General features: G+C 40.6%; 2 protein-coding genes across 2 annotated transcripts; one reads left to right on the forward strand and one right to left on the reverse strand.

Moving 5' to 3' along the window:
- The first annotated feature begins 4,770 nt into the window (after nucleotides 1-4,770).
- Nucleotides 4,771-17,689, forward strand: LOC134790129 (carboxypeptidase N subunit 2-like). The gene is made up of 3 exons (XM_063760918.1): nucleotides 4,771-4,829; nucleotides 13,183-13,583; nucleotides 15,530-17,689. The coding sequence occupies exons 2-3, from the start codon at nucleotides 13,207-13,209 to the stop codon at nucleotides 17,379-17,381; spliced, it is 2,229 nt and encodes a 742-aa protein (XP_063616988.1). The 5' UTR covers nucleotides 4,771-4,829; nucleotides 13,183-13,206; the 3' UTR covers nucleotides 17,382-17,689.
- A 431-nt stretch (nucleotides 17,690-18,120) lies between these two features.
- Nucleotides 18,121-21,738, reverse strand: LOC134790090 (uncharacterized). The gene is made up of 2 exons (XM_063760860.1): nucleotides 21,727-21,738; nucleotides 18,121-21,315 (listed from the first exon to the last, which is right to left on the reverse strand). Exons 1-2 carry the CDS (start codon nucleotides 21,736-21,738, stop codon nucleotides 18,190-18,192), a joined length of 3,138 nt encoding a protein of 1,045 aa, XP_063616930.1. The 3' UTR covers nucleotides 18,121-18,189.
- Nucleotides 21,739-22,784: the final 1,046 nt, after the last annotated feature.

Here is a 22,784-nt window from a genome sequence, read left to right on the forward strand (position 1 = left end):
CTATCTTCATTAGTTGATTAAAACCAAAATATTACTTTGCTAATCCGCGAAAAGATAACGTGCTAGTCAATCAGCGCTAACCCGTTATACTTACTTGCGTATTTTTACATGCAATTAATATTCCCACCCTCCCACCGCAAAAATAAATACGCAAATAAATATAACAAACCACCACCAAAAGAATAAACCTCGACACGTGTTTCGCCTCTCTACGAGGCATCCTCAGGAGTTGTTGACGGTCTGACGCCCGGCAACGGAATGACCTGTCTAGAATGGTCGGCCATATTTATACCTTGACCACTCCCCCTACCGTGCAAGTGTGAGTGAGATGGAAAAATTCGTAATAACGGCGATGACGCAACATTCAATTGTTCGTTAAGAATCATGCCCCTATTGTTGTACCTAATTATTTCCAGTTGTTCCAGAACACCCAAACGCAATCCCTTTTCGCAAACATGTAAAATATCAAAAGAATGATTCTCAGATAAAGTGTGACCTGTATCTAATAAGTGCTTTTCAAAATTGGACTTCTCTGGATGGTTATGTCTATATGACGCAACATGCTCTTTATACCTAGTAGTGAAACTACGGCCCGTTTGCCCCACATACACTTTATTGCAATCGTCGCAATAAAGTGTCTTCGTTGCAATAAAGTGTATGTGGGGCAAACGGGCCGTAGTTTCACTACTAGGTATAAAGAGCATGTTGCGTCATATAGACATAACCATCCAGAGAAGTCCAATTTTGCAAAGCACTTATTAGATACAGGCAGGGGCGTATTTACCCTAGGGCCATCCGGGCCATGGCCCGGGGCGGCAAGCCGACAGGGGCGGCGAAAGCCGCCCCTGGCCGATTGCATTTTGTATTGGTTTTGGCGCCATTTAACTAATTTTTACTTCTTACTTTATTTTTGTCTTGTCAGTTTCAAAAACAGACTTGACAAACACTTAAAACAAATGAACATTAATCGTTAAAAAAACAAGTGCAGTGATATACACGCATCAGCTTTCAGCTGCTAGTGTATTAAACAATATAATATAATAATAATAATTTCAAATTAACATAAATAAATAGGGATAGGCTGTATCAGGGACACAGCCACAGTGGTTTACGTGAAACGTTGCGTGGAAAGTTATTGCAAATGCCGCTTAGGGCCGCTTATAGGGACTCCATAGTGTAAAGGGCACCGCAGGCACCCTGTATGACAGAGCGCGCTTCGCGCGACCTTACAGTGAGAGTGCGCCGCAGGCGCCCTGTAAATCAGAGCGTGCAGCTTACATTGTCAGGCGCCCTGAATGTAAGAAGCCTGACTTTACAGTGTAAAAGACCCCGCAGACGCCCTTTAGGTATGTCAGAGCTTTGCCCGACATTTATGCGAATTTTAATTCGTTTGTGGTGAGCGTTCCGACTGACCATCTAGCGACCTTCACCAAGGAGGAGTTTTGGCCGAAGGGTGTCAAGTTTCGGCGGTTCCGCGGCCGGCTCCCTGACACTGCGGGGTTGCGTAATGCATCGCAGCCATAATGTGATATGTGGTGTTTAGTTTTTTAAAGTTTAGTTATAAAATATATTTTTATATAATATGTATGCTAGTTTTAAGGTATTTATGTATGGGCCATTAGTTGCCTGAAATAAAGATTTTCATTTCATTTCATTACAGTGTAAAGGGCGCCGCATGCGCTCTCTATGCAAAAAGCGTTCTAAGCTTACAGTCTCAGGCGCCCTGTAGGTAAGTACCCGCTATAGCGCCGCGCGGCCATAAATTCTAATGCACTATTTGAGGAGATGAACATGTTGTACTAGGGTTAAAAAGGATAGTAAAGAACTGTTTTTACTTCATCCTTCTATACGAGGTATTTTGCGTCAGTTTTGTGCATTAATTTTCGCACATGGTGCTTGAGCAAGAGCAGTCGTAAAATTTCTAAAAAAAATGCCACATTTTTAGTTTTTTACAGCTTAGTATAATCCTCGTATTTTATTTTGATAAATTTCATTAGATATTATGGAATATGATCTATCAAATGACACCCAATTTCACCAGAATCGGTTAATGGACTGATGAGTAATTACTTACTAAATAAACACTGCAAATAGGGGTCATTTTAGCTCAGAATGCGCCGTTTCTAGCGCAGAATCAGCGTCCACTGCACATGCAGTTCCGAGTAATGGCTACTTTTTTCTATACACTGATATCAAAACTATACATTAAGGTATTATGCCTAGTTACAGAGATATATGCCACCACGCCATAACACTTCGTTACATCTGGTTTTTGGTCCGACCCATCTACGGGTTTTTAATAGTACATTATTGTCGAGGCTCGGATGTAGCTACTTGCAGGCTGAGGATTCGTATTAAACGGACGACCTTGGGAGTCCGTTTAATTGAATCCGAAGCCAGCAAGTAGCCTTCCAGCCGAGTCATATATAGTGCTTTTCTCAAAAATGGTGCAAGAAATATAAATATAATAGAAATATTTTATAGAAGCAACGTTCTAACGTATATATTTTCACAGAAAAAAATAGAAACAATTGGAAAATTAGCTTAGCCGCCTTTTTATTTTTTTAATTAAAAAATAGAAGTGTATTTTTCTGCCGAAAATACGCCAACCTATTTGAGACAGCTAAATAGTCGCGGTACCAAAATTATAATTAATGTAATTATAAGTACTAATCATCTGTTTGGCTGTTTAATGGGCCTGTGCCTTCATTTGATATGGCCATTTCAACTTTTAAAAAGTTTGGAACACGACAAATAATGGAAGTTGTATGCAACATTGCAGTCCCAAAATCGAGACTGCAATGTTTTTAACTTTTTAATTTTTGACTGACCGTAAACTACGCGCGTCGCGACCAATTTTTTAAACGGCAAAGTCGACTTTGCCGTCCATTTTTGAGAAAAGACCTTTTAACGTTTCACGTCAAAGATAATTAAACATTTTGTATTTTTGTTCCTTAACTTCTGGGGCGGCGAAACTTATTGGCCCGGGGCGCCAAATATCAAAATACGCCTCTGGATACAGGTCACACTTTATCTGAGAATCATTCTTTTGATATTTTACATGTTTGCGAAAAGGGATTGCGTTTGGGTGTTCTGGAACAACTGGAAATAATTAGGTACAACAATAGGGGCATGATTCTTAACGAACAATTGAATGTTGCGTCATCGCCGTTATTACGAATTTTTCCATCTCACTCACACTTGCACGGTAGGGGGAGTGGTCAAGGTATAAATATGGCCGACCATTCTAGACAGGTCATTCCGTTGCCGGGCGTCAGACCGTCAACAACTCCTGAGGATGCCTCGTAGAGAGGCGAAACACGTGTCGAGGTTTATTCTTTTGGTGGTGGTTTGTTATATTTATTTGCGTATTTATTTTTGCGGTGGGAGGGTGGGAATATTAATTGCATGTAAAAATACGCAAGTAAGTATAACGGGTTAGCGCTGATTGACTAGCACGTTATCTTTTCGCGGATTAGCAAAGTAATATTTTGGTTTTAATTAGTATGGATTTCCGCAAAGTAACGCCTGATTCTATTCACTATTCATTAGTTGATACAGGGAAGACTGTACAAAAAGTGTTAATCTTAACACACTTCTGAAACGTGCTGAACTTGGCCGTCTGCGTCTTATTTTACAGATAGGTAGAGTTATACCAGGTTATACCAAGAAAAGTCTGCAGCGATTATGATAGCGTGCATACGCAGTGCAAGTGTTGATGAAAATCGCTGCAGACTTTTCTCTGTCTAACTTCTATGAATACCTACATTAAATATTTACACACCATTATACCTATAGTACAATGTGAACTGAGATAATATTCCGTGAAACTGAGTGTTTAATATTACGTGTCCCGACTTATGAGCTTACGGGATTTTTGATAAGATAACATGAGGATGACCGCAGCAGTACCATTGTAATCACAACACAAAAAGAATGAACAAATTATGGAAATAATTAACCTACAATAATTGTATTATATTTGTGCGTAATTAGTTTGTCTGTCGTGTAAATTAATTTATCGGATCAACGCCTAATTCAATTAACTAGCAACGTTGAACTAAAAGGAAAATGGGCCATGAAATAGGTTTCCTCAGGGTTTTAGTAGTTTGGTTAGGCCTCAGGGTTTTGGTAGTTCGTCAGCTGCTGTCCGAATGTCACTTTTAGGTTCCATTTACTTCAGCTCTCAGCCTGTCAACATTACGGCTACAATATTTTGCAATACGTATACCACCGCGGGGTCTAGAATCTGATGGCACAATCGCCATCAGATATAATGGCACTTTTGTTAATGATATGCATTAATTGAATTGCATGCTTGTTTGGGATGAAAATACAAAAATCGCTACATTGTGCCTATACAAGATATGAGGATATCCCTCAATTCCTCATACCTAGATCCTGTCATCAGAACCGGATTTGACAAGAATGGGGCCAACGCAACTTGGAATAATAGGTAGGTACTAGGTACATATCTACTTTTAAACAGAAAAAATCCCTGAGGTAACAAATATACAAAAAATACGGTCGAATTGATAAGCTCCCCTTTTTTTGAAGTCGGTTAAAAATCGTCATCACTGTCTACAACCATCTCCAAGTCATATAATACAATGGTAAGTACTTGCACAATGAAGTAGTAAGTACCTAATAGTATAACTGCTTTGCATACTCTTACTATACTTAGCTACCTCACTTCTGCAACCCTCGTGCGTGCCTCATAAAAACACATAAGAAACATATCGTTCACATCAACACATCACTAGCCGTGCACTAGCCTAGCCTGCCTCCGCCTCAGTACCCAACTGGCACGGCAGCGGCCAGCACGTCATGTAAGTGAGCTTTACATATTTAAAAAATAATATGCACCGGATTTTACCGATTCGGGCGCGCCTACAATTGAGGAGTACCTCAGGGTCGCAGTCTAGCGCACAAATTATTTATTAGGTAGTTTTAAAATTTGTTTTGATTGTGTACGTGACGTTTTATAATAGCTTTTGGGTCAGTGGCAGTTTTTATGCAATTTATTGTGTTGTGATTACTGTGATTAGCATCTGATTACTGAGTATTGTTGTATACTCGTAGGTATATTAACAACTAGAATATATACATCTTTTGTTTAGCTTTTGTTTAATATACATAATTACATATACATAATTATGTACTTACTATTAGCCGTTTACAGCAGATGAGTGTAATGTTTTAGTTTCCAGTGCGTGTGTATGTCTTACTATTTGGCAGGCTATTTAGCCTAAACGCCGTTTCCATTCGCATTTAACGAGTTGTAGCCGGCAAAAATGTGTGCGCTTTCCAAACTGGAAGTTTGGGTTTGAATCCGAATGAGTTTTTCTACTTTATAAGTATACTTACGGAAAATGATTACTTACATTATTATCAGTTGTTCTTCAGTGAAAGAAAACACCAAGAGTAAACCTGGCAAACCTGTATTATGAATACAAAAGGTGTTTGAAGTCCCAAAATCGCATTGGGCTAGCTTGACCCTCTTCTAAGCTAAGTAGGTGTAGAGCCCATTAATTGCCCAATTGGTAGGAGGTTTGGTCCAAAAAACTTTCCTGAAATTTCCAAGTATCTACCGATTTTATGGAAAATTTCCGCAACTTACACATCTGTTTCATGGGATGTGTCATCTATTTTTATTATTGATATAGTATCAATAGTATGATTACTCCATCAAAATATGTTAGCAATTGGTGTAAAGAAGTAGACAGGAGACAGAAAATTTGTTCGTATCACAAAGAGTACACAAACAAATACTTATACCAGTTGTGGATTAATTAGATTAGCTACCTACACAAAAACTTTCCTCTTCGTAATCGGGTAACAATGGCATAAAAAAGAAGAAGTCTAGACCAGACAAGACGACGTAATAGCCACATTATGCAGGTTTAACATTGCTTAACGCAATTACAGCTACTAATTGTCAACACCCGCAGTTAATTATCTTCTGTTTACCTTAGCCGTGCTTTAATTAGATAACTGTCTTGCCTTGCGTGGGCTAGGACAGGGTTAACTGTTCCGCATGTATGATATTTTAATACCAAGTCAGTCGCAAACTGAACAACCCTGATAATAAGCATATGCTCTGACATTATGCCTAATCCCATTGACAATGCTTTCTCGAGTGAGATACTCCAACATCCGGCTCGAAGGACCACTAGTAGGATTTAAGTAATTATAGCCACAGAATAAATAATAGTACTAGGTACAGAAGACTCACTCTCTAACAAAACGCGTGTCACGATCAGGACAGGTATGGCCGCTACGTGGCGACAGCGCCACGCTAGCCACCAAAATTGGTGTGGAACGGATGTATATACTTTTAGCTACCTGCTGTTGCAAAGCGACGAAATCGCGGAGTGAGCCACGCCTGCTATAGCATATTTATGAATTGACGGGCATGCCATTGTTACGTCTTATCAGTTATCTTCCTATTTAAGTTACAAGTATAGCAAACCACAGTAGCAAACTAAATCGGAAATCAAAATGTCTTCATCTGCCTCTCTTTAGCTCTTGTATATTCGAGTGATAAGCCCCCTCCTCACTCGTGCGCGAATCGCGGCGCGAAGCCGCGAACGTGAGTGTGGCGTCGATTTTCGCAGACAGCGAAATCGACTCCACACTCGCGTTCGCGGCTTCGCCCGCGATTCACGCGCATAGTCTGGAGGGGGCTATAGAGGCAAATAGAGTAAATAGACGAACGAAGTGGTTCACGGTAGGCCCTTAGCTCTAATTAAAAATAGGTACGAACCCTAACTACATATGTCATCTTTTGGCTCGTATGTTTTTCTCAAAATTTACACTGGACGGGTTTTCAGGTAAACAATAGGTTCTTTCGTGCAGATTTCAGTGGTAATTGTCTTTCCTATTCCCGCTACGGTTTTAATGCATCATATGCCCAATACTGGCATAATTTAAACCCCACAAAAGAAAAACCACATAACATAACAATGCAAATTTAATATACCTAACTAAAACTAACGATTTGTATCTCGAAATAAAGTAAGTAACTTTTAGGAACAAAGGGAATAAGTAGTTATTTTTTAGTCATTTATTAGTAAGTAAGTAGTTAAATGTAAGTGAATTGGACATATATTTGGAACCATTTCGAAGATACATTTTTATATTTTTGCCGTGGATTTTGACCTCATTTCCGGTTGTATCCAGAAATACATCCAAAAAATATTTTGTATACTTGGGTATAGATACCTACACCCCTATTTACACGAATATGAGCCAGTTGAAACGCTCGAATATGGCCCCATTATAGAACCCTCTAGTCTAGACAACCCATTACAATCTCAAGCTAATCCATCATCTCGTAATGAGGAAGTCTTGCCCCAATAAAATGACCACAACACACTTGTGGCGGTTGCAAATTTCGATCTCCACCCACGGCCTGGCTCGAGCAATGCGTAATGGCTCCTCTACACGATGGGCCAGCGCCGGCCAGTCCAAGGGACGCAGCCATGCGGTAGAATGAGATAGCAATATCACTTGCTCCCTCTAACGCATAAATGCGTCCCTTGGAGTGGCCGCCGCTGACCCATCGTGTAGAGGAGCCATAATATGCGTATGGCGTGTAGCGTACTTAGAGCTTTCTAAAACGACGTAAATGCAAGCACAGCACGCCTTAATGGTATGGTGAATGTTATTAAGGTATACTTTTAGCTATAATTATTTTTAATAGTTCCTAAAATAAAAATAAACACTTCAAAAAATTCTGATTTGCACAGCAGAATGCTGTTTTGCCGTGCAATATAATATTAGGTTAGTTTTTTTTTTGCTGAAATAACACCCTTTTTAAAAAATAAACTAATAGGTCTGTTAATTTCTTAGGCACTGTGATTCATCAAATCATCCACCGTAGGTATAAGTCCGTACAGCTTGGCAAAAAAGAGTAGAAATTAAAAAGTGGCAATACTGTAGCGTCGTCCCTTTCAAATCAATATATATATAAGAAAACGGGACGACACTACAGTGTTGCCACTTTTTAATTTCTACTCTTTTTTGCCAAGCTGTACTTCACCCTTCGTATGTCTAAGCACTTGATCAGTGCGGGTGAATTTACGAGTAAATCTATTGTATTAAACAACGGATTTAAAGTCATGCGCACTTACGAACACATACGAAGGGTTAATAAACAATGTTTACTATGGAACCAAAACAAATTCGCAAAACAATACCTACATAGAAAACATTAACATCAGTCGGACTGTCTGGAACCGCCAATATTTTCTAGTCCGGGCGATCTATGAGCGCATAATATTATGATGTTCTAAATTGCACTTTCCTGACATTATCATGCTATAAATCAGTCTATAAATGTGAGTTAATATTATCATGCTGTTATTAATTCGACTTTTAGGAAGGTCTCGCGGGTCAATTCCATCCACTCCAATTCAAAATAGGTACTTGTTGTTTTCCTAGTAAGTACCTATGTCATGTCACATCACATGGGTCTCATTTTCACAATGCCTGTTAGCTCCGAACAAGGAAGATACGTGACGCATTCTCTCAACAATTTTCTTGTTTTTATTTCGCGAAATGTATCATGCGACCGGCGTGAGTCACCTGACCTACGTAGTTCTTTGTACTTCCCTTCTGTGACGTCGATCATAACACAGCCGAATGAAAGTAGAACTACTACAACTCAATGTTACCGGTATTACCTATACCTACATCTCCCGCTTATAAGTTATAAGCAGACATCATAATTATATGTTGTAGCATTCGAGCAACGGTGGAATATTTGTTGCTTTATAATTTGCCAAAATCAGCTGAAATTTATTAATTATAGGTAATGGCACTATTAAGAGCTCGTAATATGAACCTTAATTGATTACTTATCTCTGTAAAAATTATTGTTAGCAATTCCTTAAATTCAATGCATGCACAATTGCCTTTTTTCTGAGGGAATCATGTGGGAATATACCTTTTCACCTCAGCAGCTCGAACAAGGGTACTTTGCTTCTTAAAAACAGTGAGCAAAATGCGATTTTGCTCACTGAGTCCTTTTGTCTCACTCAGTGAGCAAAATCGCATTTTGCTCACTGATTGTGTCTCACTCAGTGAGCAAAATGCGATTTTGCTCACTGAGTGAGACAAAATGACATTCAAGTGACCTTTATAGTCATTTCAACATGCGGGGTCTAATACAAGTTCGATATACTTGGGTTCTATTATCTCTGTCCCTCTAGGTATGTTCTCACTGCTTAGGGTGAAAAATTTTGTGTACTACACGAGATCAAAGTTATTTACATCTCGTGCGCTTTTGAATCCCTTACTACGCTCAAGATTCTAAATTAGATTCACTCGCTACGCTCGTGAATCTATTATAGAATCTTTCGCTTGCACGGGACTCAAAATAAGCACTCGAAGAAATATCAAACTTTGATCTCTTGTTGTACAAATAACTATAATGTACATTTAAGAAATATCTAATGCCGATAGGTTTGGATTAAAGTTTTGTCCAAGATGTTGGTTTTTCAAGGGTCAAGCTGTCACACAATACCCCCACTACACCAGCTACGGAATTCTAGCGTAGTATAGTATAGGTAACCCTTAGAAGTTTTCAATTACCTAGCAATATTTAGATTTTTTGTTGAGTCATGCATCAACATCGGAGAGACCAATAAAAGGGTCCAGTCCGGTCAACAGCCGTCAATTCTAGAGCGTACTGGCGCGCGCCGGCGCAGGATGACAGCCATTACGATCACAACAATGGCGGCTGCACTCTTTTGCTACAAAATGTGTTTGTGTGTAAATCAGGGCTGGCGATTAAATGTTAACAAATACGAGCAGTAATAGCAAAAGATCGGAAAGAGACAAAGGCTTGAAGCGAAGCAAAGGCGAGGTTACCTAAAAAAATATATTATGTGCGTAACAGTTTGACTAATTCCGTACTTATACCTATCTCGGCTCACACTCCGGAAAATCCGTCACAAAATATTTACTTGAACATGCAACATCAAATAGGTACCTATAGTGACAGTCAAAGTGGCCAAATATGTACTTATATTGATAGCACGTCCTTTCTATGGCAACAAAGGCGTGTATGTAAAGACGATGTCATATTTCACTCTCGCACTTTTTAGAAAGTGACGATGACAAAGATCTCAAATCGACGCATCATACTTACATGAAAACAGCGATCATCATTTCACATAGGTACACGTCAAATATCTATGTCATCCCTCAATCTCCACCAAATCTCCACCTTGGCCTTCCCAATCCCATGGCCTGTCACGTTACAAACTTAGCTAAATAAATCATCACACAGAAAGTTAAAGACGAGAAATTGAAATAGCAAACCGTATTGCGACGAAAAAAGATTTATAAATCGTCCCATCGTTATGGCCATAAGGTCATAATAACGTCCTCAATGTTTACGCCAAGCCAAATATTTGCGTTTTAATGCTTACCTTTGACGGTCATTACTAACGGGGCACGTTTATGACCATTGGTAGACTCTATCCCGTTACAATAAGGTTTAGATTTCTCAGTTATTGACAACGTTGGTACGGCAGGTAAATAATGCAAGGTATTGCTCGCACATGCTCTACATTTGTCGATCCAATTATCGACACACGGCTAACACATTGAGTTGTAAACAGTTTAGTCGGACTAACACACCTCCACAGCAAGCTACAAAAAATAATATGTAAGTCCTCCTGCGTCCCCCTTGTCATTATTGCAGTTTTGAAATTGGAAGCTTCTTATATTCCATTTTAATTCAAAATTCCATTTGGATTAAATCCTTTATAAAGGCCACAGGGACTCAGGAGGATATTGGTCTTCTTTGGTAACAAAATATTTCAAAAATATATTTATTGCAGAGTCGGACCAAAGCGCATGCGGATAAAAGATTTTTACCTATAGATTACAAGAAAACCTGTCAAGCGAGAGTAGGATTTAAGACAAAAACATTGTTAAGAAATGTGCGAAGCGAAGTACGAAACCCTTGGGTTGCGACTGTTACGAGTTCGACTACGGTCAGTTTTATTCAACAAGTACTCCGCGCCAAAAATGTGATGCATATTTTAATCATTTATTTGACACGCGAGGCAACGCTTACTTTACCGCATGGCTACACTTACACGAAACATAATCATTTGCAGGTATTTATTGATTGGCTTAACATTAAGTATCAAGCCGACCAATTCGTCCGGAACTTCAGAATAACGGACATCCGTCCGGATTTGACCGGAAAAATCATGTCGCATTTCACATGACAAACGCAACCACCCTTAAATTTTTGTGCAGTCATCCGTTGCCTCGCTCGACCGAATCTCTTCGACACGTGCCCAAGTCATGTAAGATCGCTTGTTACATCCTAAACAAACAGACGTGTTTTAGAGATTTAAATAAGTCATGTCAGGTCATTTGAGACCTGCCCTTACAACATAGCGGACGTAATACATCCATTGATCCTTGCAATTGTAGTCCAAACGGTGGAGACAGTGGCGTAGCTAGCATGGGTGGCACCCGGGGCGGAAATTGTGGTTGTCACCCCAAAATTCAATCAAGATTGTAAAATATAATTATTTAAAAAAGTAATAGTAATTTATGTTTAATATTCCATAGCTCACAATTTACTCCATCGCTTTCATTTTAGATTCCATGAACTCTCAATAGTCCACACCCAGGCGGGTGTTGCCTCTGCGCGCGTTCTATGACACGGGCAAGGACAGCATCCGCTCGGTGTAACCAACATTTCATAAGTGTCAAAAGGGCATCTACGTGTTGGCCTGGGCTCCGCGCACGCCTCCCAAAGGTCCGAGTCATCACTGTCCCGTGAAAGATATACAAATAATTTATGTAAAAAAAAATTAAAAACTTTTTGCCAAGTGCGAGATTTGGATTCTGTAAAATCTCATTTCACAATGCATTTCAAATAGTCCAGAGTCACCCAATTAGAAACAGTGACATAGTTTCTCAATTACGGAAATAATCACATCACATAATAAAAAAAAACCTTTCTGAATAAAAAAACATCTACGAAGCGCCAATTGTTACATACCAGGTCAACCAGGTACCCACGATGAACCCGAGAGATTTTAACCACGCATTTCTGAGGCCAAAATAAGGAAAAAATACTAAAAACAGTTTACTTACGTCAATTTCGCCAAAAAAAAAATTATTATCGATTTTTTGTACGTATTTGTACAAATGTAAATGCTATAATTTGTAAAATTGTCACTCAAAAATAATTTTAAGTTTTTTTTGCCAATTACAGATATACCTTTACAATGGTCCTGAATTAAAAAAAAACCTACGAAGCGCCAACATATTATTGTTACATACCAGGTGCCAACGAGGAACCCGAGAGATTTTAAGCATGCATTTCCGAGGCCAAATGAAGGAAAAATATAAAAAAAGTTTACGTCAATTTAGCAAAATAAAAATCTTTTTTCGATTTTTTGTACGTATTTGTACATATAATATAAATGCTATTTGTAAAACTTACTCAGAATTTTAACTTTTTTGTAAAACCTAGTTTTTTGCAAAGTGTAGGTACTTGTCACTTTTTTTACATTCTATCACATACAAGACATCCACCAGACTGAGCATAGTAGCTCTACCCCCTAGCTCTGCCACAATATACCTACGGTAGTTTTACTCCATTTTCGAGTCTAAAGTGTCTTTGTGTGACGTCCGTGTCTTTGAACGGACCATTCGCGGCACGGGACCTCGCTCACGTCGTCCCCCGCACCCCAGCATTTTTGGCAGCATAGGTTTTATGAAATAATTGCTCTAAACTCCGTCTAGAGGATTCCTAGTCTATGCATTCTATCAATAAGGATATTTGGACTAAGTCCCATAGTAGCAACAACGCCATCAAAAAAATCATTTTGCACTAAGTAACAATACAAAGATGTTTTTTTTAGCTGGCTGGTGGTACTGGGCTCTGAAACTAGGCGAATTCCAAAATAGTTTTTAGGCCATTTTAGTCTTTAAATATGATCAGGAATATACTGCCAAAATCTCTCAGGGTCCTCGTGGGCATGATGTATATTATTTCCTTAATGGTGATTGTGCAATCTGCCACAGTTTTACGAATTTTTATAGATGAAGCTACTGATGTTCAAGGTTCACGGTGTTAGAACTCCCAACTTTATGTTATCATTTTGTTAAATTTTCTGACAACCATGTCTTCTGTTCCAGTGAACATGGGACTTCACTAACAAAATGGCGCGCCTACCGTTCTCGATCCTCCTCACCATCGGCATGGCCGCCGCCTTCAACGGCGATAGCTTCGAGCTGGAATGCCCCGACGAGTGTGACTGCCACTACTTCAGAATCAACTGGGTCACGGACTGCTCCGAGAGCAACCTTACAGAAATCCCCTACGATGAGCTGAGCATGAGCGTTTACATCTTAGACTTGAATGAAAACAATATTACTGATTTAAAGCCTTTCCCAAAGGATATAAAGATGAGGAGACTCCAGATTGCGAATAATAGATTGACGAAGATTACGAGAGAAGCGTTCTCTGGGTTGGAGTATCTGATTGATGTGGATCTTTCTGGAAATAATATCAGCTATATTGATCCTGAGGCGTTTTTGTAAGTTGATTGTTTGTTTATATATATTTTCTTACGAGGGTTCCACTCATACTAGTTAGAGCCCATCTTCTGTTCTGTCGCCAAAAATCTCACCATCTATCTAGTTTTTTTCTATTTCATCACAAGAAAATAAATTACGTAATTCAGGCTACCAACACAAACTTGTTTTCCGGAACATTAATAGCTTAGCCTTTAACATTTCATGAGTTTAGTCTGGAAAATGCGAACGTGTTTTAAATAAATGTTTAACCCAGTTCCAATATCTCTGACGTAGGTAAGTGCGTCGTTATTAAATGCTTAGGTAATACGTCCTTCAAAAATTCTGATTTGCACAGCAGAATGCTGTTTTGCTGTGCAAATCAGAATTATCCAGAAATCAGAATACTAAAAAAAAACTAGGTTTTGTTTTTAGGTTAGGTTCGGTTAGTATTTTTTTGCTGATCGTTTAAATACTTTAAATAGTACCCGTTATAAATAGGGTATACTCGTAAGTTGCCTACGTGTAAAACATGCCCTCATTCCCGCCCACTTGAGGTAAGCCGTAAGCGCGTCAAGTTTTCATGAAGCCGTGCATTTTAAATGCCTGCCATTTATAACGACGCTTGAGGCTGAATGTGAATTTTAATGAACGTGTCGGTTTCCTACGTCAGTTAAGACTTCGTTCATTGCTAAGTAATTAAAAAGTAAATTATATGGGTCACGTTAAAAGTTGTTTTTATTGCTTCGTTCCGGATAATTAAAAGTAAATTGCGAGGGTAGGCTTAGTGGGTTTTCTAAATGTATTTTTATATTTGTTACAAAGTTTTATTCGATTGATATTACTGAGAATTCGGCATCAAAATAGAAAAGTTTACTAGACTTTTTTTTGAAAAAGCAACAATAAATAATAATCAACTTAAGTATTTCGATTTAAAAGCATTTTCCCAGTGCTGTGCGTTCAAACCTCGCCTCGCCTCGTATTTCAAAAAATAGTAATCCCATATAATTCGATGTGTAACCTCTCATTACAATTAATATCATAATCATATTAACCTTTTATCCTCCACACTGATGCCATACAAATCAATTGCCACGCACCCGCGCATTACAATGAACATCATGATATCCATGATCATATAAACCTTTTATCCTCCACACTGACGCCATACAGATCAATTACCACCTGACTCATTGTTTACCCAAACACATACACATACATTTCCCACGGCAGCCAGCCCTGAGCGCACTAGCTGATGATAAAATTGTCCAATTGTTGAACTTGTTGTGGCCACGGCAAATTGCTGCCAACTATATTAAATAATGGACGGTGCAAATTGAAATCGTCCAGGCCCATTTCCATGTTCGTACGTTGGCTGAAGGACGATAGTTGATTCTTGACGGTTTTCCTGTAAGATTTGCCTGACTTGGATGGATTGTTGGTCTAATAATATACGAAATAGGACCATGCTATTCGCCACACTTTTGTTCGCTACAAGTTACGAATTGCCATCTACAAAATTCGCCATAAACCTCTCTAAAAGACGATAGTTTGATAACTAAAAAACGACTTCTGTAGACGTAAAAATAACATCTACATGTTTCTCCTTCAAATGCTCATGATACGATGGGTACTTAAAGTGATTCCTAATTGCAGTTACCCGCTAGAGACGATACACCGCGTTATCGGGTTTAGACTGTTTAGAGTGGTAAATATAATAGCGGGGTAGTTACCACAAATAGCCGTGTTGCAGTCCATTACGGACAATGGCATTGTTAGAAGCCTTGGTGATATGATTACTCTATAGGACGCAAAATTTACTGGTAGGAAAACTTAGCAATATTAATCTTATTTTTATTGTAGTACATGAGTTACACGACATACCTACCTAATAAATTATAGTTGCAAATACCATTTGAAAACATATAAACCGCCAGTATAATAATCACAATATTTTTCTGAATTACAGGGACTCCCGCGGCCTGCTGAACGTGGAGCTGCAGGACAACCCGCTGGCGCCCGTCGAGGGCCCCTTTCTGGCCTCGAGCACCTTGCAGTTCCTCGACGTCAGCTCGTGCAAGCTCACCCGCATCAACCCCCAGTTCTTCGATAACATCACCGCCCTCACCAGCGTAGACTTGTCCTACAACCCCTTGAACTCTCTCGACGCTGGAGTCTTCGATGTTCTTACGAGTTTGGATACCCTGAAATTAAACAACTGCAATCTTACTTCAGTCGCCGAAAACGTCTTCTCGAATCTCGTAAATCTAAAATACTTAGAGTTAGCCGGAAATATTCTAACCAACACAGACTTTACGGAACTCTTGGGGTCTTTGACGAGATTAGAGTATTTGAATTTACGAAAGGCAGGGTTGACTTCGCTGTCTGAAGACACGTTCTCAAATTGCACAAACCTGGTCACACTTATTTTAGCCGACAACGAGCTACGTGACTTGGATGTTGCGGCAACGCTGGGCAGCAGCGTCGACCATTTGGAATTATTAGATCTGTCGCATTGCAAAATAATAGGCCCAATATCTGGAGACGCGTTTGCCAATGCGACTCGACTTAAGAGTCTTTATCTTTCTGGAAATCCCTTGTTTGCGCCAGATTTGGAAGAAGCTTTGGCACCTCTGCCTAGATTAGAAAGATTATTCTTGAGTAACTGCGGACTACGCCGTCTTCCGTACAACTTTAACGTTTTTGATAATCTAGTGGAATTAGACATTTCACACAACCCACTCGTCAACGTGTTTGCTAAACTGCTCGCGCCGCTTGAGAAGCTGGAATATCTGAACATGGGTTACAGCAACTTGTCCTACATTGCCCCCGATTCGTTTTCAAATCTGACTGCAATGAAGCGACTAGTACTCTCAGGCAACGACCTCATGTCTCTCGAAGCCGGACTGTTCGGTAATCTCACGCAGCTAACCACAATCGAACTGGAATTCTGTGGTCTGAAACGACCGCTGAACGCGAACGCTTTCTTCAAAAACCTTACGTACATGGATTTGAGAGAAATAAGGCTCGGAGGAAATCCGCTAGTGATACCAGCTTCAGGACCGCTGTTCCCCAAGTCATTAGCACATGTCACCGTCCTCGATCTAAGCAATTGCAACATCACGTCACTCAACGTCGATTCCTTTAAGAATTCGGATAACATTACTGATCTGAATTTAGCCGGAAACCAGATCAGCTCTACGGAGGGCAGTCTACTATTTCTTGATAGACTGCAGCACTTGGAGAAAATAAACTTGAGCAACAACAATCTGACCACGATAGATCCGGAGGTGTTCGTCAACAACCCGAAGCTGCACTCGTTGAATTTGATCGGTAATCCCTTCATCTGCGACTGCAAGATCGCAGAGATGTGGGACTGGGCTAACATGATCAAGGGCGACCTGGACGTGCTCATCGGAGCCAAGAGCGCTGAGAAAGACATCGTGGTTAAAGGAAATAAGAAGAAGAAACATTTATACTGTCGTTACAACGAGACCCAGCTGCGAAACATGAGCATCGCCACCAACAGAACTGTGCCAGGACGACGACCTTTCTTGAAACCGCAGAAACTGACCTACGCCAACAGAACTTGGGCGAAGTACGTCAGGGAGTCAGGCTGCGAGCCTGTCGTCAAAATCCTTCGCCCCGTCGCGTTGGTAGGTGAAGCATTTCACAAGAATGGCTATGTATCAACAGGAGTGATCGTTTTGGGAGTGATGGCTGTCTGTCTCGGTTTCGCGACGCTTCTAATGACTATGAGATTGTTCAAAAGAAAAAATACCACGGAAGCGGACACAGAAACAAATAGAAAGCAGAGATAGCAAAGAGTTCAATTAAGATAGATCCGCCTGAGATAACAATGTAGTGAGGGTCGATCGGTCTAAGTTTCATCTTTATTTTTTATATTTTTCATTGTGTAGTATCATTGCATTATTCCAATTATCAAATGGTCTCTCTAGCACGTCCACGTTATGGAGCAATTTATAATTTCAACTAGTCAGACGAACTAATATCTCGTACAATAAACGATAGAATGTAAAGTTTTTATTTTTATTAATGTAAACGTAGCTTTACTTTAAGTTGCCGGACAGTATTCGCATTAATTTAATAAATAATTAGATATCCAAAAGTGCATTTTACTTTCTATCCGAATTTGATTGATTACCATGAAATTTATGTCCACAGAAGGTACGATTTATTTTGCAAGGTGCATACAATTTTACTCTTTTTATAAGGTTACTTAATGGTAAAGACGAGGTCTTTGGCAATGAGCGCAGGAATCACAATTTCAGTTGCTTCAAACAATTATGTGATGCAACCGCGTTTTTATGTGGCTGTTTCCTCAGCGCAGGCGCTAGCGATCCATCCGTCCGAGAGCAAGAGCATGCCAAATCGGAATCGGGAACTTTTTGCATTCTCTGCGGTCAATGGTTAAAGTAACACATTTTTTACCAAACAATCAATGAGAAAATTGAGCAAAAAATTGTGTCACGTAATATATTGATTGACGGCGAAAGTGCGATTGCACAACGGTAAAGCTTAACCATTGAAAGAAATTACTTTAATTCAATATTTTATTAACAAAGACTAACAAAAATAAACTTAACAATAAGAATAAATAGTTATTTATCAGCTAGGTTTGCGGGACGTGCTCGTTTTCTTAATGTACCAGTTTTCTTTGTACACCTTTTTTCTGGTGCCGGGCTTGTCGCTGTCGGGGCTCAGGTTACTCGCCATCGTCTCCTGCTCGATGTCTATCCGGGGGATGGCGATGGGTTCGAACCCGTACTGGAACTGGGGCTCCACGAAATGCGTCGTACTCTTGTAACGGTTAGGACGCGACGCGAAAGCGGAGCTGTCGCGAGGAGCCTCCTTATCGTAATTGTACTCGAAGACCGGCGCGGACTTGTAAGCCGCCGACTTGTATGACACGGATTGCTTTTGCTTTTGTTTAGGCGCTGAATCATAAAACGAGGGTTCGACCGTGTATTTAGATAATTTTGACGCCTTTTTCTTCGCGTCGGCTACACGCAGTTTCTCTGGTTTGTTTTTCAAGAACATTTTATAGTAATCGATTTTGCTCTGATACCGGTCAGTCATGATTTCGGGCTTGTTAAGCGAGTAACCTAAAAAATAGTCTTCTTGGACTTTATCCCGGTCGTCCTTGTATGTCAGGCGAGAGGATTTGGGGAACTGGTCGCCCTCTTCCGTGTATTGTTCAAAGGGCGAGTGTTGATCGGAGTCTTCGCCGCTATGATCCTGCTGAGGCTCCCCGTAGCCGTGTTTGTAGATCTCCTCGTCACTTTCCCCCGAATCATCTCGGTCGTAGGCGGGGAAGCCGTAAGCGGCCGCTTTGTAAGACTTTTCGAAGTCTTCCTCGGTGTCTCCGTTTTGACCTACAGTTTCCATCTGAGCCATGAGCTTCTCTTGATGCGAATGTACCTCGTCGGGAGATTCTTCCTGAATTATGATTTTCTTCGATTTCTCGTAGATGACAGGCTCGGAAACGACAGAGCCTTCAGAGCGGGCGTTGGGTGTCGTTTGTTGGATGTAATATTGCGCCTGCTGTTGTGGCGGTCGGCTCGGGTTCACTTTTATCGCTGCACTGGGGGGGCTGGGGTAAGATGGGAGGAATCTGAGGTTTTCCACATACTCGTGGAGAGTTGGAAGCTTCGGTGTTGAGGCGACAGCAGTATAGTGTTGGGGTTTGTGGCTAACCACCCAATATGACGGGGTAGGGCTTGCTTTTAGCTGTGCCCTATGCTCAGGATTTAAATGCTGAGATTGAGTTTGATATGAAGCAGGGGAAGGATGAGATGTACTAGATGAGTATGAGTGAGTTGATGGTGGATGTGATGACTGATGATGGGAATGAGTTGAGGGATGATGATGGTTGCTATGAGAAGACTGATGTGAATGAGTAGAAGGACCGGGATGATCGCTATGGGAAGAGTGATGGGAATGTGTTGATGGATGGGGGTGGTCGCTATGAGAAGGCTGATGAGAATGAGTCGAGGGACCGGCATGATCGCTATGAGAAGAGTGATGGGAATGTATTGATTGATGTGGATGATCACTATTAGAAGGATGATGTTGATGTGACTGAGAGGAATGCTCAGAGTGAGAAGGCGTGTCATGATGGGGCTGAGAGTTGTACTGAGCATGGTCGTCGGCAGGACCGTCATCATCGGATTCTGAAGACTCGTTGGAATCATCTGATTCCTCGGATGCAGGTTTAGGAGATTCATGATGTTCATTAGCTTGTTCTGGCTCAAAGTTGTAAACTAAATGTGTACTAGGTGCGGGGTCTTTCTTGACATATTGAACTTTCGCATGTCCAGGATCGTTCGAGCTGTGAGTATAAGAATAAGTCACTGGCTCTTTCTGAGTTTGCTTGTCATAAGAGTACGTTACAGGGTCACTCGTCGTTTCCTTGTTGTAGCTGATAACTTGTTGGTTGAAAGTTTCTTTATGTCCCGGAGAGTTTATTTCGTAAGAGTATCCGGGGTCGTTAGGTTTCCCTTTCACTTTTATACTCGGCTGTTCCGATTTACTTTCGAAATTTATGTATACGTCGGCGTCCTTCTTCGGGGGTTTCTTTTGCTTTTTCTTTGGTTCATCGGCTTGACCGTGACCTTTGACGACGCCGCTGTCGTAAGACTTGGTTTTTGTAACGACAAATTCCTTTTCGTTCTTGTCCTCGGCATCTTGTGGGTGTAGGGCGTGGTACGTAATTGGGTTTATTTTGGGCAAGTAGTGCTGCACCTGAGGTACGATAGGGTTGGCGAACGTTAGGGGCTCGAGCAGACTGAGGTCTACAAGAGGGAGGGGTGGCTTGGTTTCTATCTGGACAACGGTATCCTTCCCGTTATGAGTGGTCCTCACAGTATGTGTGATAGGAGTCCGCACTTTCGCCTTGATGCTGGGTGCCGCTTGCTGTCGGGGCGCTTCATAATATTCGTTTAGATTGGGTTTTTCTTCTAATCGCTGGAACTTGGACTCCTGGAGCTGGTTGTATTTTCCATTGTGAGTAGTCGCCTTGTCGTTAGGGGAAGGTTTATGTTGAGACGATTCATAATATTCGTTGTGGTAAGGTTTCTCTTCCAATCGCTGGAACTTAGGCTCCTGAAGCTGGTTGTAGCCCTGTGTAGCGTACACCACTTTCTTGTTGCTGGAGTCTTGCTGAGCGTTTTTGGGTACACCGAAGTGGAACTGCTGGTCGGAAGCCGGGGTGAGCGTCTTAACGTTGCCGGCGTATACGAGGGGCTGCGCGAAGGCTCCGTAGCGGGTCAAGGGCGAGGTCACAGCGTCGAGGGAGGGCAGTCGGAACTGATGACCGAAGAACGCTTGCGGCGCGCCCTGCGGAAAGTGGTAGGTCGGGGCAGCAGACAGGGGCTGCGACAGGTGCGCCGGCAGGTGCTGCAGCTGCACAAACTGCTGCGGGAACGTCGTTTTATAAGCCACCGACGTCGGCGTCTCCACAAACTTGTTCCCGTACGAATCCTTCAAAAATCCATTTGAATTCTGTATAACGATGCTCTCTTGTTTCACGGGGATGAGCTTCGTGGCTGAAGCCGCAGGGACGACAGTTGGCACGTGGAAGGAGAAGGCCCCGTAGGGCGCCGCGTTAGCATAAGCACTCGCGTATATCCCATTTGCGTTCCGGTACAAACGCCCTGCGGCACTCTCATTGTCTTTAACTTTCAAACCGGTCACAGTCCACGCACTTATCAGCCACGCGACCGCTATTAACGCCTGAAAAAGAAAATATCATGTCAATCTGGAAACGGCAGTTCCGGTGGACCGAACCGGATGTTCACTGGAGCGTTCAAAATTAATCACACATCACGAATGTTATTAATGAATCTTTAAGTGTGTACACAGTTTACGTAATCCTAATTTATTCAGATTGTATGCATGTCCGGAACACGCAGTACGGCACTGAAGCATTTCAAATTACAGTACCTACTTAATTAAATCGAACAAAATCTTTAATTACCACTGAACACACCATTTAACTCTAAATTAAATATAATAAATAGAACAAAATATAATAATTAATAATATATTCAAAACCAATTATTAAAATTAATCTCCATATAATATAAAGCTAATCTCAAATTGAATCTCGATTTCGGAAAACTAAACACAAATTTTGGAACGTACCTTTCTCCCCATGTCGGCGTGCTCCGTCTGAGACCACAAAATGCACTGTGGCGCCGCGCTCCCACTTCGCGCTTATATCGCTCATTCCTTCCTTCCTTCACCACTTATATCATCAATAAACAATAAAAATATCACAACTTATTAAATCAATAAATTCACTGATCTTCCGTCGAATAACACTCAAATTGGGTCATGATACCTAAATAAAAAAAAAGGAAATTCGATTTAGTTTGGCTGTCTGAAGTGGCTCAATGACTCGTTTTGTTCGGCTTCGATTAGAAAAAAAGGCTAATATGGAATTAATTTTATAGATTTGCCCTCTTTGCCGCTTATAGAAGACATGACAAAAGAAAGCAATGTAGATACCTACCTAATAGTGATTGAAACAGAACGCGAGATCGTTCGAGCATAACAAAACATTCTAGAGTTTTATTTCACTTATTTGTTTCAATTTCAACGGCAGAAATATACATCTACTAGAGAGCTACCTAGTTTTGCGAAATAATTCATGAAACCATGGAAGCAACCGGCCTGGTTGCCTGCTATGGCTGTAATTTTTTGCAATAATGCATTATGATAAAATATCGACTCGACAAATACAGTATGAATAGAGTTGAATCATACAAACTTACCTACATGTATTATTTTGAACCGTTTCCTATTAAGTATTCCTATCAATATAACTACAGCCCTGCTAGGCTGCTACTTAACTCAGACTGTGTGAGATATTGTCAACTATTTTTATGATATATGAGGCAAACAAGCAGCGAATTGAGCGAATCGCTTTGTAGTAGAGCGTTTTCCAAAAAAAATATACATTTCATTCATGACATGTCTTCAAAATATTGACTTCTTGGGCTCATTTTACCCAGAATCATTTGTACGAGTACATTCACGTCTCATACATGAAAAAATGTGTCCCAAGATTTCCTTTCCAGATCGTCACATTTTTGTATGAGATTTTTTTTATTTGTATGAACGTGACGCACTGGAAAATATATTTTCATACAAAATTTTGGGACACATTTTTTCATGCATGAGGCGTGAATGTACAAATG

The sequence above is a fragment of the Cydia splendana genome, chromosome 4 (assembly GCF_910591565.1).
Source record: "Cydia splendana chromosome 4, ilCydSple1.2, whole genome shotgun sequence".
In the NCBI taxonomy this organism is placed as follows: domain Eukaryota; kingdom Metazoa; phylum Arthropoda; class Insecta; order Lepidoptera; family Tortricidae; genus Cydia; species Cydia splendana.

Excerpts from the sequence above, each read along its gene's own strand:
- LOC134790129 (XM_063760918.1), top strand. The coding sequence starts at position 13,207 with ATGGCGCGCCTACCGTTCTCGATCCTCCTCACCATCGGCATGGCCGCC. Across the intron at positions 13,584-15,529 it reads ATTGATCCTGAGGCGTTTTT|GGACTCCCGCGGCCTGCTGA; the intron begins GTAAGTTGATTG and ends TCTGAATTACAG.